Raw genomic sequence first — 17,822 nt, forward strand, 5'->3', positions numbered from 1 at the left:
TTAGCGATTTTTTTTTGTTATACAGTCCAGACATCCATTAAAGCATATATACAACAAGGTGTTGTCTTCCTTATTATTCTCGGTCCTTGTTCTGCTCAAAAGGTAATTAACCTGACTTATGTATTTTTTTTTATTTCTATTCATCTTTTTCGATAATATATTAAGCTATATCTATTATTGAATTAAATGAATGCTGAATTAAAATAAAATCCACAAAATGCAATTCCTAGCTTTTTTCCTTTCTTACATTGTTAGCCACAGTGTTATTCAGTTGTTTTACTGATTTTTATTTCCATTCCTAAGGCTTTAATTCATTTAATTTCAAACACTGTACTCATAGATGCATAAAAAAAACTTTATTACAGTACATACCCTAGAACAAGTCATTATTCATAGTCGTTATTCATTATTCATCTTCAGTCCAGTATCTACTCTTTCTTTTTAACCCCAAAGATCTTTTTTACAAATAAAGGAACAACTTCTTCAGCCTGGTTTTAAAGGATATGCACATTTGATATTATAGTTTCTGACACAATTTCTGCCATAGATCAGATAAACAAATACACAAATCTTCTCTTCTTCTCACAGGCTGAAACGTGGTGGCTGCTCTCAGCCTTCCCATTGCTCAAATCATCCAAACTTCTCTGCAACTTCCCTTTAAGCCGTTACACTCACACTATTGTGTTTATTGTGTACCATTGTGTACGGAGACTTTAAACAGAGAGACACCTGTGCCGGGCCGTAATACCTTCGCATCCCACCATAACTCATCAGCTCTTTTCTAACCCACAATATCCTGCCACTGAAAATGTCTATTTCCAGAGAGCATTAAGTTGATCACCCAAATAGATTAGTTCGATTCATTTGATTATGTTAATCCCTGGACCTTTTCATCAGCCCTACTCTGAATAGTGTGTGGGACAAAAGATCGTGTAAGACCTCTTTTCATAGGGAATTAGTATTTATCAGTTCCTATTATTCATTGCTTTGTGGAATGGTGTGGCGTAAAAGAAGGTAGTTAGTGACAGAAATCCGCTTCGGTGACAAAACGCTTCTCTTGTCCTCTGAACTGAAATCTAGGAGATGACAAATCACTTTACACACCAAACTAATTGGATGATGACTTAAGTGTGGAAGAATTACGCTGCTTGGAAGAAGTCCAGGCTTACAAACATAGTCCATTCATTCTGATATCCACCTTTTGAAAGGGACAAAGCAACACCGGAGAACAAAATAAGCTTCTTAATGTGTGTGAATGGTGCTGAAAGAAATTTAGACTAAATTTAGATGGATCTCAGCGGAGGTGCTGAGGATCAAAATCCTGGCATTCAGCAATTTAGACCAGCAACATAAATAACGTTGTGCTTTCTTAAAAAGCTTTAAACCTCCAGACAAAGATTTCATAAAGCCATGAGGCTTTAATGCGATTTTTTGTGATCATTAAAGTAATTAAACATACAGAGGTACGGGTTTGTGCGTATCTGGCAACCCAATCTGCTTGTTTTAATCATGTTAAACTGTAAGACAGCACAACACCTCACTTCACAGCTCTTTTTTTTCACATATTCTTGGCTCCTTCAGCAGTTAAATAGGGAAGTGCAGGTTTGTTCTTCCCTGAACTAAGTTTTCGGCCTCACGAGATTAAAAAAAGCACATATAAAAGATTTTTTAATAACAGGAGAAGACTATTCATTAAAGCTTTTTCTTTTAGAACACCAATACAATAAATGCACAATGTTTGTATCCACTGTGAAATATACAGGACTCAAGTCCCTTTGGCGTTGCTTCCATCAATTAAAGCCATCATGGAGCTTCAGTAGTCAGTAGAGGTTTATTCCTTGTGGGATTCCAAAAGGATTCTTGATGCTGTAGTGCACTTTAGCTTTGGTCTCATGTCTTGGGTGTAGGGAGAGAGACGTTAGGCCTCTTTTTCACCTGTACCGGCTGCGAGGACGCTGAGCTGGCCGATGTGAGCCGAGTGCTCTCTGGCTTTGAGTCGCAGAGCCGCGATGCTGGACGCACGGCGGTCCACGGGCGAGGAAGTGGAACACAGAGTGGATGAAGATGAGGAAGAAGGATCCGGAATGTGAAGGGGAGGCAGGATTTGATTCTCTGTGGTGGGAATAGGCAGTCTTTGAAGTGCCAGTGGGGTGAAGAATCTGTGAATGAACATTTAGAAATGTCATTGGTCTAAAAACAGGACAAAACTCAGACACAACAAAAATATACTGTAGTACAGCATTTTGGAAGAAAACTCATGCAGTGTTCAGTTTATCCCTGAAATCAAAAATAAGTTAAAAAAAAAAACATCGATGCCATGTTCCATGTTTGTCTTTTGTATCTACTGTAGCTATCTAACTGTTATGAAAATTGACGTACGTTTTCAGTGACATTTTTCGGCCTTATTGAACAAATTACTATGACTATGTTATCAATTTTCTAAATGTAAAGCTACTTTTTTAGCAGCCATTTTTGTTATGTGATAGCATGTCCTGAAATGTAGTATAAAGAGATTTAGGAATTCTGAGCAGAAAAGGATTTTTTTTTTCTAGTCAGAGATCAGAAATTCAGAGTTACAAGTGTAGACAAATGAAGCATTATTCAACAAGTCTCACCTTCCAAAAGAAGGGCTAATAAGTGCAGGGTGTCTGAGCATTGCTGCTCCAAGCAGGGAGCAGATTCGGTTTGGGGGAACAGGGTTTGGGATAGGCTGGGCAAATCCATGGAGGGAAACAGGCCACCCTGACTCAATGCCTGGGTGCAGGTTGGGGCTAAATGCACCCCCACCCAGATAATGGCATAGAGGCTGTGCTGCAGTGATGGGTCCAGAAAATGGAAGGCCTAGACGGTGAGGCTGAACCCCAGCCTTCTCTCTTTTTCTCCATTTTGCACGTCGATTCTGGAACCAGACCTAAAGGAGAGAACAAATGATTTGGTTGGTTTTCATCTAATAAATAATTTAGCAAACCGCATTTCGAACACAGCACAGGACAAGTGTGAATAAATGCCCCCAACCCACCCCAACCCATTACAACTAGTGGACTGTCTAATGTGACAAACATAAATCAGTAGTTTTATTAGTCAGTCTATTCCAATAGCACAAGGTCTCTGTGATTTACACAGACAGCTTTATTTTTATATATTTTTATAGTTTATCTCATTAACAACATTTCAAACATTATCAGTTATATTCGGTGTGTTTCAGGAGCAGGAAATCCTAAAAACAAATCCAAAACTTCGTAATTCCTGTGTTTTTATGCACTGTACTAATTAAACTCTATTAAACAAAATATTTGTGGCTAGGTAAGAAAGTAAAATAAATAACACAGACATTACAGAAAGTAGAATGGGACAATGAAATGAGAGCTAAACAGAAACTAGGATTAATTTTCTGATTTATAATCCCATGATCCAGGACTGACTTCTCAAACGTATAGCCAATAAAATTAAACTCTCTTTAATACCTAAACTTAGCACCATGGTATAGTAGTTTATTTAGATATTCTAACTAAACTTTAAGGAAACATGAATTAACATTTACTCTTTGGGGTTAAAAAGTAGATACTGGACTGGATGATTATGAATAATGACTTGTCCTATATGTAAAAAAAAAAAAAAAAAGGTTTTTTATGCATCTATGAGTACAGTGTTTGAAATTAAATTAATTAAACCATAGAAATGGCTTTAAACAACTGAATAACACTGTGGCTAACAATATAGATTTCTGGATTTCTAAATTTTTGTATTAATCAATGACGTTGAAGTCAGCTGCATGGTTCCTAAAGCACTTTTATTTTGTTTGTTTGTTTTGTTTTATTTACATGTTTTTTATTGTTACTATTTTATTTTTCATAAGCTATTTTCATAGTGAAACAATTCGGCTTTATATGAAAAAAGAAAAAGAATAAAATAAAAACATAACAGAACTTACTTGCACGCGCGCTTCAGTCAGATCGAGTCTCATGGCTAATTCCTCCCTGAAAATGAAATAAAACAGAAATAAACTGTTAAAAACACGATTAGCCTCATTAAAACAATGTACAAACTCGATTTATATATTGTTTTCTTTTACACGCATGAAATAAACCATTATAATACAATAAGACCATTCATAATGCTATTATAGAATTAAATACCAAACTGGTATTTCACGGTTTACAAATATTTATGAAGAAATATATTTCGTTTTGTAAAAAAATATATATATATAAATATAAACGACATTGAAGATGAGTCGTGAGCTTTCGTACTCATTTAATGTTCATATTTACATTTTTAAAATGATGTTTTATTATGCTTGATAATTCATATAATTAATCACACCACAATATTATTGTTGAATTATTTTTTCATCTTTGCCCATCTGAGTTTTAAGATTTAACTCTGGAGATTTAGCGGTATGGGTTTTCCATAACTATATATGTGTATATATGTATGTAATAAACTATATATATATATTAGTACTTATAATTATTTAGTAATTATTCCTTTAATACTAAATCTGTCTTAGATGCATGCAGATTTAAAGTTCTTTAGGTAGGGTACCTTGTGAACACGTCAGGGTAGTGCGTCTTTTGGAAAGCTCTTTCCAGTTCATCTAGCTGGTAACTTGTGAATGTAGTCCTGTATCTCCTCTGTTTGCGTCTCAGAGTCCCGTCCTCGGCGTCACTACTCGGTGACACGTACACACCATCCTCGCTGTCCTTCGTGTTTGTGTTTTTCTGTCTCAACTCGTCCTCAGGTCCCGGGGAGAGACGCGCGTCTCCATGCTGTCTGCGCTTATCCGGGTCTATTTGATCCTGAGCAGCGCGGCTCTTTAGGGAACTGATGAGTTCATTTTCCGGGTAGCAGGAGTTTAGACCTGCTCTGAGCTCCAGCTCGTCTCCTTGTGCGCTCTCCAGGTCGTCTCCTTGTGCGCTCTCCAGCTCGTCTCCATGTGCGCTCTCCAGCTCGTCTTCTCTCCGAGGATTGAACGGGGGCCGCAGTTTGGGTAACAGGTTCGGTTCCGTGTGAGGAGACAAATTTGGCCCAGCTGAAAATAGATTAGGTTATTAGGTTAGATATAGGTTATTTTTTTATTATTATTATTTTCACAACTGATCTCGAATAACCATTATGGCAACATTTTTCCAGTTACATACTGTATACAATGCAGAAAAAAACCCTCTCAGTGAAAACATTACGCAGTAACAAGTATTGAATGTTGGGGATTTTTTTTTAAAAACTTGTTTTAAAGTTTATTTATTCGTCTACCGCTGACTGCAAGACTTTTCAAGATGGTTAAACCTAGAAACGAAATTGTTGCCATAAAAACCTCACAATTAGTCAAGACAAATGATTACTTTAATTTGTGTCAATTGAAGTAAACGAGACAAATTAGTTTGTCATTTCCACACATTTATGTAACTTTAATATAGATATAAAATTCTTATTTTAAATGTAATTCGTGTACAATACAACGCCTGGTGGAGATATGGAGGAAATACTTCACAAGTTTTTTTGCACGCTTAGGAACATTACGGTAGTTTTATGACGGTCCCTAAATAGGTAGCTGCACCGTGTACGAGAATAAAAAAAAGTTGTGGAGAAGAATGCAGTCATCTGCACATCTGGATTAACATCTGGATTAACATCAGGATTGAACCTAAAGTTCAAGCAGCTTTGACTCAAACCCACCTTGACGGTCCTCTGTCCGAAATGCTGCTGTCAGACTCTGCATCCCGAGGAGTCTGACTTTCAGAGGACTTCTGCCCAGTATGCTTTCAATACAGTATGAGGAGAATAAAGTAGGCGACTTGCACTTGCAATTTGCGCGGATTTTCTTTTCTTTAGCCTGAGCGCTCATGTCTGTAGCTGTCATGGACAGGATGTTCCGGGTCTCTGTGTCTCTCTGTGTTTCTACACACTGGTGTCCTCACCCACATTTGTAGGCTACCGTTGTTTCAGCTTCCCGCTGCTCTTCCTCTGATTGGTCACTGAGAGAAAGGCTCGATTTCAATCAGCACATTCATGATGGTAATGGACAGGAGTGTCTGTCTGTCTGTCTGTCTGTCTGTCTGTCTGTCTGTCTGTCTGTCTGTCTGTCTGTCTGTCTCTCTCTCTCTCTCTCTCTCTCTCTCTCTCTCTCTCTCTCTCTCTCTCTCTCTCTCTCTGTGTAGGGAAATAATAGGATATGCCAAAAACACTGGGTGTTACAATAGTTTAAAATGTTCTTCAACATATAATGTAGATATTTGTTTTGAGCAACTTTCAGGAAACTAAGAGTACCAACTGTACATTTTATTGAAGTTTAAGCAGCACCTTTAGCTTAAAATATATGTATACAGCATATTTATTAATAATAAATAAATACATAAATAAACACATACATAAATAAATGTACCTGTGATATAATGCCACCCTATTGACAAGAAAAAGTCAACTTTAAAAACACGTGACCATGTGGTTTTGATAGACACTTTAGAGTAGACACTTGATGTCATCATTTTGGTTATGCTCCAGAACCAAGATTTGTATGTCTAGCACTTTCTGTTTGTAATTGCCTTTTATTTTGTTGTGTATATGCATTTATCTTATACAGTAAAATTTGTGCCATTATGTTTGCAATACAAACTGCAGGTCAAACGCATGCATTCGCACACTGTTACTATAAACAGACACTGCAAGATGCAAATGTGGAAGACAGAGGAAGCAGAGAGGGGAAGGATTACTTGTAAAAGATGCCAAGTCATGTATGATGATTAAGAGAAACTACACACCCACATTTGATTAAATAACAAATCTGTTTCAAATAATAATTAAAAAAATATTATTATTATTATTATTATTATTATTATTATTATTATTATTATTATTATTATTATTATTATTATTATATCTTATCATATAAGGTACATTCCTTATACAATAAAAACATGTGAAATACCTTTTTATAATTCTACATTTAATATAATAAATACATATAATTCTTTTTGTTTAAAAATATCTCTATGTAGCACAAAATAATTATCAATGAATATTTACTACGTCACATATATCAAAAAAAATTGGAGTGTGGAGTGGAGTGTGAGTGCCCCCTGCTGCCTAAAAAGTGGTATAACAACATTCTATACACTATAATGAAATAATAAAATCACAGATTATTTATACAAAATTAATGCATTTATGGATCACTTTTTTCAGTTTTTATCATGGAACTTGGTCTGAATTTATTGCTTCATTCGAGAATGTCGCTCACAAAATGATATTACTTTAGTGCTTTTTAAAAATGTATGTATTTTATATATAATAAATATTAGGATAAAAGCCTACACACCATTTAGGAAGTGCAATCAGGTAAAATATTTTTTAACAACTCAATAGATCATAAATTAATCTAAAACAATCTATATTTTGCCTGCTTATTTACATAAAAGGAGCTTATTATTATTATTATTATTATTATTATTATTATTATTATTATTATTATTCAATTCAAGTTTATTTGTATAGCGCTTTTTACAATAGACATTGTCTCAAAGCAGCTTTACAGAACATAAACACAGAGCAGAAGGTAAACATAATTAATGATAAAGGAATTAACGAATAATAAAAGAAATAAGAATTAACAGAATAAAAATTCTAGATTATTATTAGTTGTATATAGTTCACAGTGTGTATGTATTTATTCCCCTATGAGCAAGTCTGAGATGACTCAGGCAGCAGTGGCAAGGAAAAACTCCCTTAAATTGGTAAAGGAAGAAACCTTGAGAGGAACCGGACTCAAGGGGGAAGCCATCCTCATATGGGTGACACTGGGGGTGTGATTGTAATATACAGTCAGTTAAATGTTGTATTGGCGTAAGGTTCAAGGACTTCTGATCTCCTGAGTACCACAGAGTCTAACTGGAGATGTCTCAGGATTCTTAGAGTCGGCCTCGGCTCAGTGGACGTCCAAAGGCTTCGTCCCACAGAGGACGTTGGGAGCTGGTACATTGTCTGGATGCCTCGGGATAGGTACAAAGAGAGAAGCAGTGGAAAGGGATTAACACATCTGCTGTTCATAAAAATGTGCTGGTCTGATGTACTGGTGCATGATATTATGGGATGTAAAAATATGTATGGGATGTAAAAAATAAAAATTATTATTATTATTATTATTATTATTATTATTATTATTATTATTATTATTATTATTATTATATAATTAATAATTATAATTATAATATAATATAATAATAATATTGATATTGACGTTGATATTAATGTTCATATTACTATTAATATTTTTATTGCCAAATCCAAGAAATAAAATATTATTTACCAACAATTACCTGAGGCAAAATCAATAATACTAATTGTATTTATTTATTCATTTATTTATTTATCTATCTATCTATTTATTTATTTGCTTGTTTAACTTACACTAATTAATAACAAAGTTTACCTATAAACTACATTTTTATTAAAAACCCCTACAGAGAACGGTTCTTTTTTTTGTATATCTATATGTACATATGTGTATTTTATTTTTATTGTATGTGTGTTGTTCCTTGTAAATATATACTTGGAAATGAAGCTCCATTCGATTCTGATTCTGATTCCAAGTGCGTAGTTACCTTAAACCCGTGTATATACGCGCACTCTAATTTCTACTTCGGCTGGATTATCTACAGAAAAACACGTTTCATACAGACGACTAATAAACAAGTATACCTTTAGTTATTCATTTATTCATTTTATAAAAATGTATACATTTATATATATATATGTATATTTCATAAATACATTTTTTAAAAACGTTAATGAAGTGTTTATGTGGTGTTACGGTATTATCGTCGTCTCCAAGGAGGTTTCCATGGTAACAATATACAAAGCGATAATAATAATAATAAACGACCAAGCAGTGTCGCTAAATAAGTGACAAAATGGCAGAGATATGCGACACAGAATCTGTTGAGGGACCATGTTATCTAGAAAAAGTGTCCATACCAGAAGATGAGTATGAAGAGATTAGTGTCGAAGAGGACAGTGTGGCTGAAGAAGAGGATTTTGAAACTACAACTGAAGACAGTGAGTTTGTACCAGAGCAGGTACTTTCCTCACCCCAGGAACTACAAAGCCCTATCCCTGAAGTAGTGGATGATTTTCTTCGCAACTTTCTTGTGAAAATGGGAATGAGCAAAACATTGGATTGCTTCCAGACAGAATGGTTTGGGATGCAACATAAAGAAACGCTCAAAACAGATCTGGTGGGATTGGTGCCTGATATATACATGCACAACCAGCTGCTGGATAACGAGCTGAAAAATGTCCAAACAGAGCGAGACAGCTACAAGCAGGCTGCCTTCCAAGCCGGAGAGACCATTGTGAAGCTTCAGAAGGAACGGGATTTTCACCGATTGCAGCATAAACGTGTTGTGCAAGAGAAAAACAGATTGATTGAGGACATCCGAAAACTAAAGAAACACTACGAGTCTTATGGCCCAGCTTTAAGACAATTGAATGAGAAGTATCAGACAGCTCTGAGAGAAAAGATGTTGGTCAGTATTGAGAGAGACAGAGTCTCCAGTCAAGTTCAAAACCTAGACAGTGCTCTGTGTTCTTCGCAAAAGAGAGGTACTAAACCATCAGTTGATGAGATGGCAACTTCTGACCTTGCCAAATGCCAAGCCAAGAACGCTACTTCCAAACATTTAAAAGATTCAGAGTTCCCAGCCAGGACACGAATAAATCCCTTCCTGCCCCATTTAAAAGCCTTATTTGCTCAAAGCACCAAAACATCCGGATTCTCTCTGACCAAATCCATCAAAGCCCACACCATGGCTGTGAGCAATCTTGCGATCCATCCACGTAAACTGCTTATAGCTACTGCAAGTGATGATCACCTTTGGAGGCTTTGGGGGATACGAGAAGGGGAGATGATAATGACTGGTGAGGGTCATACTGACTGGCTGTCTTCCTGTAGCTTCCACCCCAGTGGGCACTATCTAGCTACGACCAGTGGAGACACCACAGTAAGGATCTGGGACTTTGCCAAATCCTGCTGTGTGCTGACCCTGGAAGGCCACACTCATGCCACCTGGGGATGTTCCTTCCACTCCTGTGGGGACTTTGTAGCCTCTTGCTCTATGGATAACACAGCCAAAGTGTGGGACCTTTACAGTGAGCGTTGTCGCTACACGCTGCGTGGCCACATCGACTCAGTGAACAGTATTAGCTTTGTGCCCTTCTCTAACATTCTGCTCACCTGCTCTGCTGATAAGACCATATCACTCTGGGATGCCCGTGCTGGACTCTGTGCTCAAACATTCTATGGGCACAGGCACTCGTGCAACAGTGCAACCTTTAATGCACTGGGAGACACAATTGCTTCCTGTGATTCCTATGGCATTGTGAAATTATGGGATGTAAGGAACATATCAGCCCTGGCCACTGTTGATACGGGACCACACCCTAGCAACCAAGTGGCCTTCAGTCCAAATGGGAAGACGCTAGCAGTCGCAAGTAACGATCATGAGGTGAAGCTGGTGGAATTGGCATCTTCACACGTGTCCAGTCTTTTAGGACATAATGATGCTGTTGAGAGTGTTATTTTTGACCATAAAGGTGAACACCTATTATCTGCTGGATATGATGGTGAAATTTTCATCTGGTCATAATATTTGAAATGATTGTTCATAAAATATGTATGATCCCATATATAGTACTGTATGTACACTTAACCAAAAAAGTACTCCATGTGGACTTCACTGTATAATAAAAATGTACTGAAATTAGATTTTTGTTTCTCGATTTTATTCATTTCATGTGGATGTTGTAACTCATCACAAAACTCCTTTTACTAATGAACAAACAATTTATGCAATTCATTACTAAGAAAATCAATCTTTTAATTTACGGGTCTGCCATACTGTGCCTGGGGTGTATTTAGTGTTTCAGTTCCCATTGCATAGGTGGACAGAGGCCTGCGTTCAAGGCTCTTAACGGGTTAGCGTCTTCTAACATGCTACAATCCTCTCTGAGATCACAAAACTCAGGACTTCTGGTAGTAGTAAATTTGAATTAAACTTAATTGAACTAAACAGAGGGGTTGAGATCAAGGCTCCAGACTTTTCAAACCTTATTTTCATGGAGTTCGCTTTGGGCACAGGGGTTCAAACTGAAACAAGTTTGAGCCTCTTACTTGAAGACTTACCTCCAGTGAAGGGAAATTTCAATGCTATAGCATACAAACAAAGTCCAGACAATTGTACGCTTTCAAATTTTTGACAGTTTGGTGTGATGTTCAGGTGTTTGTGCACAAACATTTAGCCATATAATGTATTGTATCACTGTTAATGGCCCTGTGTTTATGGCTCTACTAGTGTAATAACAGATTAGCTGTAAGTCAAGAAGCTTTTGTTGTCATTTCAACCATATAATTGTTGCAGTACACAGTGAAATGAGACAACGTTTCTACAGGATCATGGTGCTACATAATACAAAGACAGGGCTAAGGACTTAGTAAGTTAGTCCTAGATACATAAAGTGCATCTGTGCAACCTGGTGCAAACAGTGTAGGACAAGACAGAAGACAGACAAGACAGTGCAAACAAAAAATACAAGACAATTACACAAAAACAGCACAGACCAGTGTAATTACTGTATGTTCAACAATATCGCATGTGCAGAAATACTAGAATAAACACAGTGTAATAGCAGCAGGTCCCTGAGATGTTGCAAAGGATCGTGCAAAACCGCAAAGAGCAAAAAGTGTGCAAAAACCAGCACGTAAACAGGTTGATGGATGTATATTGGAAGTGTGTGTATATGGTGTAGGTCTGTGCAGTCCATGCACATCAACTGTTCAGTTATTAAGGAGTCTGTTGGCTTGTGGAAAGATATGGTGTTTAAAACAATTATAATTTAGATTAGAAATGAATTTGTTGGAAAGTATTTAAACTTTTAGAACAGGTCATCAGTGTGACGCAGGAAGACAGCGTTCTCCACACCGCTAGACGGCGCACTTTTTCCTGTTAGATAAACAGTTCATGAAGGAGCAGCAAAAACAAAACAAACACACCCCCTGAAAAATCGCGGGACCAGCGGTTTTACAGTGCGATTCTGGACGAAATTCAGGTTTTTGTAAACTTCTTGACTGTTTTAGACACGAGTTGCTGTGTTTATGTTTAATTTCTGCTCGTTCACGCTGAATATTTTGTTGTTGTTGTTTGCACTGAGGCTAGCTTTCGTGTTTAAATCTGTGTGCGTATGAACTGAAGTAACCGCGTCCATGTTTTCCTTCACAGCCGATTCGAGCTGATCCGTCGTACCGTCGTAGAGGCGATGAAGAGCGTATTCATGCGGAGGAAACGCGTAACGGCGTCTGTGTCACGTATCGACCGCGCAAAGACGCGCATGAACGCGATCGAGCAGATGCTCGAGGACAGCGACGAAGGGTCGTACTGCAGCACGACGAGCAGCGACGACTCCGGGAGTGAGTACAAGGAGTCTGACGACGCCTCAGGGAGCTCGGACGACGACTCGGATGATTCTCCTGCGCACAAACGATTGGATAAGAGAGACGACGACAGCGGCGGGACGGACGAGGAGAAGTGCGCCGTGTCACGACGACGTCGTAAGCGGTCGGCCAGCGCGAGCATCTTGGACGACGACGACGGCTCGTGCGACTCCTCCGACAGCGAAATCGGAACTGAACCTGTCAGGAAAGCATCGGGGAAAAAACGACTTAGGCTTTCCGACTCCGAGGGCGAAACTGTTAAGGACGATGAAGTGGAGGCCAAAGAAGCTGCTGCCAAGAGGAGAGTCAGGAAAAAGAAACTGATGGAGCTGTTGAAAAAGAGAAAGTCAGGCACGCCACTGCGCAGGCGCAGAACCCTGGTAAGAACCCACATGTATCAGTGAGCAGAACATGATCTACCTTTTTAACTGCAATCACTGGGCTGTTTAGCAGGAACCCTTGTATACATACAATTAATGTACATTTATTGCCATGCAGGACATAAAATAGTACACAGCTGATAAGAGTGTGTGTGTGTGTGAGAGTGTGAGTGTGTGAGACTGTGTTAGAAGTGTAAAACCTGGAACTAATGTGTAACTAATAAAGCGGCCACTGAACGTTTTGTCGTTCAGGAAACGGAAGAGGTCAAAGTTGCAGAAAAAGAACCTGAAGGCGAAGGAGAAGCAAAAACCTCCGAAGATGAGTCTAGCGAAGAGGAACCTGTCCGCTTGGTAGACAGCAGCGAAGAAGAAAAAGAGGCCGACACCGACAGCCTGAAAGACTTCATTGTAGAGGATGAAGAGCAGAAAGAGGGAAAGGAAGAGGAGGAAGGGGTTGAAACAGATGAAAAGAGCTTCCGGTCTCACCTTCCACGCGAGTGTAAGGTTTCATGTGTCTACGTTTATATACATTTGGTTATTTGTTTGCGCTTCTGATATTTTGACTCTGTTTTATTTGTAGTCATCACCGGATCTCAGTTCACACACTTTCAGCTGGTGGTCAAAGCCTTGTTGATCAACGCACTGGACACGTCCTTCCTCAAATCACTCTATGGTGTGGTTTTCACTCTGCCATGCTTTCTAACTAGAAGGGATGGTATTGTATGGTCTGTCTAGTTGATCTCAGAGATATGTGGGACTACGTGTGCTAAAGGCCATGTATGGTCTACATTATAACCCATAGTGACATCATCTCTGTCCATCTAGCAACCAAAATACGTTTACTTACAGAAGCCTTTCTCGTATTCATCCAGACGTGAGCTTACAGGAAATAATGCAATTATAAGCTCAATAAGTGATGAGTAGCTTTAATAAATAATGATTTAGGTTCGTTTACTCGTTCCTGCAGATGGAGAGCGGACAAAGCGCTATGCCGAAGAGATGAAATCGTCATTGCGTCACTTTGACGAGCGACTTGTGCTCCCAAGGCTGGAAAATCTAAAGCAGAGGAGCCGCTGGAAAGACCGCTACAAAGTAGGAATAAATAAAACACTTGTTTTTGTGTCTGTATAATACTGTATATCACACTGTACAAAGTGATGCAAAAACATACACTTTGTGGGCTTTTATATAAGGAGCGAGTTGAGTGTTATCCCAAAGTGAGAGTTAGTACGGTGAACATCCGCAATAAGGGCTGCGAAGCGTGCGAGCTCCACCGAAACGGTCGCTTCTGTGTGCGTCTGTCCGGGCAGCTGTATCACAACAACACAATGCAGGAGGACCAGTTCATGCCTGATGACTCGCAGGTAACAAACCTCTTTCTCCTCCTTCCCTCTCTCTCTCTATCTCCTTCTCACCCCCTTCCCTTCCTCTAACACACCCATTCCAGTCCATATGAAAAATCTAAATGTCTGTACCAAACGTTGCAGATGTTCTTTGTCGGCTCGGTCTGTGCCAGCCGGACTGAGGTGTACCACGCGCTTAAACATTACAAGTACCATCTGTTTGTGCGCTGTCGCACTGCTCTCGAAGATCAGAAAGAGGCGGAGCAACAGACACAGAAAGGAGACCAAGATGAGCCAGTGAAGGAGACAGTAACGAAAGTGTTCAACAAGCTGATGGATGAAGGCTGGATTACTGAGGTGTGTGTGTGTGTTTATTATTTGAATTAGAGGTTTGTGTATTTCTATATTAATGCAAATGAAAGCATACAGATGGATATTATATGCATGTGTTTGTTCTCCTCTCTATGCAGCAATTTGACGAATTTCAGGAACGCCTCAACGCTGCAGATTTCTTCCAAGAAGAGAAGCTGGACTGAAGCGGACGAGTTGTTTTAGACAGTACATGTGAAAAGTTTGCATTATTTAACAGCAAAGACATAATCATTACTAAATCAGTCTGATCTCAAGTTTCTTTTTATATACACATGGTTACTTCTTACTTTACCGAATGCTTTTTTTATTTTCCTTTTTAAATCACAGACTTTCTTTTAAGCTTGTTAACTCGAGCTTGTAATATTTTAAAAAAAAAATTCTTAATGCTCATAACTTTTTTTGTTGTTGAAAAAATGACAAAAGAAAAAGCGAATAAACCTATCCTGTAAATATCTTTTTCCAGGGTTAATACTTTTCATTTAAAAGGTCTGTAATCAGAATGCTTGAGGAATTTCAATGTTTAATTGCTTTAAGTTTTTATTAGAAACAGAAAAAAAAAACCAAACAAACAATGAATTGCGGTCAATGCAGTCAAAACATTCGATGACCAGAAAACAGTATTTAATAAAAGTTTAAAGGTCACATTAGACCCAGTTTGTACTCAGTCATGATATGAGGTTCGCCCATCAGCTCGCTCTGGGTAGGATCTGAAACACGCACACAAAGAAACATAATAATTAGAATAAATCGAACAGTTAAATACTAATGTGTATATAAGAGTATCTCTGCCATTACTGATCTGTTAACTTGTTGGATGTAAACGTGCTCTTACCGTTAAGGATGTCCTCGAATCCTACGGACTCATCGACACCCCTGAGTGTATCGAGAGCCAGGTTAGAACTCGGCAGAAAAGGCAAACGTTGAATCTGTGAGAAACAGGAGCTTGAGAATGTGCGTCTATACAACCTACATGATATAATTGTCATGTGTATAACGTTCTGTACGTTATGAGGACGTGTAAATGCAGAGCTAACCAGTTCCCACCTGTTTGGCTGCTCTGTACTCCATCTGGAGTTTCAAGGGGGCGTGAAGTCCTTGGATGTTTCTTAACGTTGAAAAGTTCATCTTTTCCTGGTTAAGGTGAAACTGTAGGTACAAACAGATTATTCCTCTATCAGAATTCAAACCGATTAGACAGTCTATTAGGTGGATTTGGCCATTTATTTCCAGAGTTGATATAACAGACGTTATGAAAAAGAGCTGCTTTCGTCTCTGCTTTTATAGTGTCGTCTTTACCCCTTAGCCTGGACGTGGAGTGCGTTCAGCTTGATTTTCGGAGTCTTTACAATGATTACCTATTTTCTGGCTATGGTAACGATGCAGTCAATGAGCTGGTCCTTCATCGCTGTCTTCATCGCAGGGTTCACTGAGATGCATTTTGCACTCAAACTACAATTATTACATTCCATACGATTGGGAGCTCTAGGGCAACCAAAAGAAGCTAAGGAACTGCAAATACAGTAAACGAATGCAAACACAGAAAATACATGCAAATACATACGAGTCAATTTAACACTGCATTAAAAACCAGCTGCTCTCCCAAGAAACCACAGTTAACATAGTTGGCTTTTAGATGCTGATAAGCAATAATGAAAAAATTTGCAGTGTGAAAACTATCATCCTTTTTTCTAACCAGTATTTTGCGTTGGTTGCTGGCGATACTGTCACCTACAGTACGACACCTAGTAAATGGCGGGTGTAAACGGGGGCTGTGGCGAGGTAAGATGCTGATGTCTGGCGATCCAGGACACTGGAGATTTTCTACACTTGTTAGTTTTTTATGCTGAAACACGTTCGGGCTTCTTGGTTTTAGAGAAGGGAAATTGTAATGCTACAAACAAAGAGCACAACTGTGTGCTACCGTCATGGGTGTAACAGTCAGGTGTCCACATGAAAAATAATCAGTAATGGTCTCGGCTAGAAAGAGATCAGCCACAGAACTGCGTCTTCGTTCCGCTGAGAGGATTTTTCTCGCTACAAGGTTCGGTGCAGATGTTGAGGTAAACGAGATGACGATGGCGAATAAGTTGTACTCGTTTGTTTATTAATTATTTATTACACACGTTTTATATATATATATAAATATATACACACACACAGTGAGAGAGAGATGGGGGAGAAAAAGAGGCAAAAGAGAGAGAAAGGTAGAGAGAGAGATGGGGAGAGCGAGAGAGACAGAGACTGTAATCATGTCAAAAACTCACATTTTTTTCTGAAATCTCTAAAGGATGAGAAGGAAGGAGCTCATTTTTGACACTGGAAAAACTGAAACCACAAAAATACAAACATTAATAAAGGAGTGAATAAGATGACTCGAGGTAAAGTATAAAACAAACAAACAAACAAATAAATAAATAAGCACAATGAAGAGGATTTAAGGATGTTTACCCTCTCCTCAGGGCATCAGGTACACCATAAGATCCTGCCTGTGGACAAAGACCTGCTACAGGGACGCTGTCTTTGAGCTGAGAGCGAAGACCACGAGTGTTCTGTAAAGTTCAACAAGAATTTGTCTTGTTATTTCTTGTCGGATTCCGATCGAGTCATTCAATTCGAGTCAAATGACACAAAAAGGGACCGAAACAGAAAGTAAACACAGTTAGCAAAGCAATGACACATCACAAACAGCTAAAGCGAACACCATCAGCTAAAACAGCTTCACAAAACTACTACATCACGATAGATTTAACAAAAACTAAACATAAACAAAACAAAACAAAAAACATAAACAATGACGTAAACGCTCTTATTTACGATTGTGATTTTAAGTCGTTTATTAAGACAATAATTAGCTCATGTGTATGAAAACGACACCAAAAAACAAAGCTAATAAGTCTGGAAACGAAACAGAAACCTGGATTTACTACAATAAAGAAAACTAAGATGATTATACTTGAGTAGAAACATCTACCATACCATTTTACTGCCGAGCTCCTACGATATTAAACCACTTCCTGTACAAATCCGGAAACCTACATGGAGTGATTCGCTAAAATGGCGTCTCTTCCGGTTACGGAAACACCATGCATACGGAGACGACGCATGGTGTTTACGTCATGGCGTCATTATTTTATCCTTCTCCGTTTAATGTGTTAGAAACCGATATTAGTTTATACGGTAGCACAAAAAAATATAAATATAATCATTTAAATAAATAAATTACATCAAATATTGCAATAATAATCT

The 17,822-nt window shown here is 38.3% G+C and overlaps 4 protein-coding genes across 5 annotated transcripts; 2 read left to right on the forward strand and 2 right to left on the reverse strand.

Annotated features, from left to right (window-relative positions):
- Positions 1-378: 378 nt before the first annotated feature.
- arxb (aristaless related homeobox b) lies at positions 379-6,077 on the reverse strand. 2 transcript variants are annotated; one of them, XM_047805359.1, is made up of 5 exons: positions 5,677-6,077; positions 4,546-4,954; positions 3,932-3,977; positions 2,616-2,911; positions 379-2,159 (listed from the first exon to the last, which is right to left on the reverse strand). In XM_047805359.1, exons 1-5 carry the CDS (start codon positions 5,858-5,860, stop codon positions 1,919-1,921), a joined length of 1,176 nt encoding a protein of 391 aa, XP_047661315.1. In that variant the 5' UTR covers positions 5,861-6,077; the 3' UTR covers positions 379-1,918. The 2 variants fall into 2 exon arrangements, with proteins under 2 accessions (XP_047661315.1, XP_027009230.2); XM_027153429.2 differs by having other exon boundaries at positions 4,546-5,032; positions 5,677-6,074.
- A 2,764-nt stretch (positions 6,078-8,841) lies between these two features.
- LOC113646886 (sperm-associated antigen 16 protein) lies at positions 8,842-10,757 on the forward strand. Its single transcript, XM_027153360.2, has one exon. The coding sequence runs from the start codon at positions 8,907-8,909 to the stop codon at positions 10,638-10,640; it is 1,734 nt and encodes a 577-aa protein (XP_027009161.1). The 5' UTR covers positions 8,842-8,906; the 3' UTR covers positions 10,641-10,757.
- Positions 10,758-11,938: 1,181 nt separating this feature from the next.
- ccdc82 (coiled-coil domain containing 82) lies at positions 11,939-15,030 on the forward strand. The gene is made up of 8 exons (XM_027153465.2): positions 11,939-12,099; positions 12,270-12,861; positions 13,114-13,360; positions 13,442-13,534; positions 13,829-13,953; positions 14,055-14,225; positions 14,349-14,561; positions 14,675-15,030. Exons 2-8 carry the CDS (start codon positions 12,307-12,309, stop codon positions 14,738-14,740), a joined length of 1,470 nt encoding a protein of 489 aa, XP_027009266.1. The 5' UTR covers positions 11,939-12,099; positions 12,270-12,306; the 3' UTR covers positions 14,741-15,030.
- Positions 15,031-15,095: 65 nt separating this feature from the next.
- Positions 15,096-17,705, reverse strand: LOC113646950 (proteasome maturation protein). The gene is made up of 6 exons (XM_027153466.2): positions 17,553-17,705; positions 17,025-17,125; positions 16,841-16,901; positions 15,621-15,722; positions 15,409-15,502; positions 15,096-15,283 (listed from the first exon to the last, which is right to left on the reverse strand). The coding sequence occupies exons 1-6, from the start codon at positions 17,553-17,555 to the stop codon at positions 15,216-15,218; spliced, it is 429 nt and encodes a 142-aa protein (XP_027009267.1). The 5' UTR covers positions 17,556-17,705; the 3' UTR covers positions 15,096-15,215.
- Between the last annotated feature and the right edge of the window lie 117 nt (positions 17,706-17,822).

The sequence above is a fragment of the Tachysurus fulvidraco genome, chromosome 21 (assembly GCF_022655615.1).
Source record: "Tachysurus fulvidraco isolate hzauxx_2018 chromosome 21, HZAU_PFXX_2.0, whole genome shotgun sequence".
Lineage (NCBI taxonomy): Eukaryota > Metazoa > Chordata > Actinopteri > Siluriformes > Bagridae > Tachysurus > Tachysurus fulvidraco.

Excerpts from the sequence above, each read along its gene's own strand:
- LOC113646886 (XM_027153360.2), top strand. The coding sequence starts at position 8,907 with ATGGCAGAGATATGCGACACAGAATCTGTTGAGGGACCATGTTATCTA.
- ccdc82 (XM_027153465.2), top strand. The coding sequence starts at position 12,307 with ATGAAGAGCGTATTCATGCGGAGGAAACGCGTAACGGCGTCTGTGTCA. Across the intron at positions 12,862-13,113 it reads TGCGCAGGCGCAGAACCCTG|GAAACGGAAGAGGTCAAAGT; the intron begins GTAAGAACCCAC and ends TTTGTCGTTCAG. Across the intron at positions 14,226-14,348 it reads TCATGCCTGATGACTCGCAG|ATGTTCTTTGTCGGCTCGGT; the intron begins GTAACAAACCTC and ends CAAACGTTGCAG.
- arxb (XM_027153429.2), bottom strand. The coding sequence starts at position 5,860 with ATGACAGCTACAGACATGAGCGCTCAGGCTAAAGAAAAGAAAATCCGC. Across the intron at positions 3,978-4,545 it reads TACCCTGACGTGTTCACAAG|GGAGGAATTAGCCATGAGAC; the intron begins GTACCCTACCTA and ends TTTCATTTTCAG. Across the intron at positions 2,160-2,615 it reads ATTAGCCCTTCTTTTGGAAG|ATTCTTCACCCCACTGGCAC; the intron begins GTGAGACTTGTT and ends GTTCATTCACAG.
- LOC113646950 (XM_027153466.2), bottom strand. Across the intron at positions 16,902-17,024 it reads CCTGATGCCCTGAGGAGAGG|TTTTTCCAGTGTCAAAAATG; the intron begins GTAAACATCCTT and ends TTGTGGTTTCAG. Across the intron at positions 15,284-15,408 it reads ATTCGAGGACATCCTTAACG|ATCCTACCCAGAGCGAGCTG; the intron begins GTAAGAGCACGT and ends TGCGTGTTTCAG.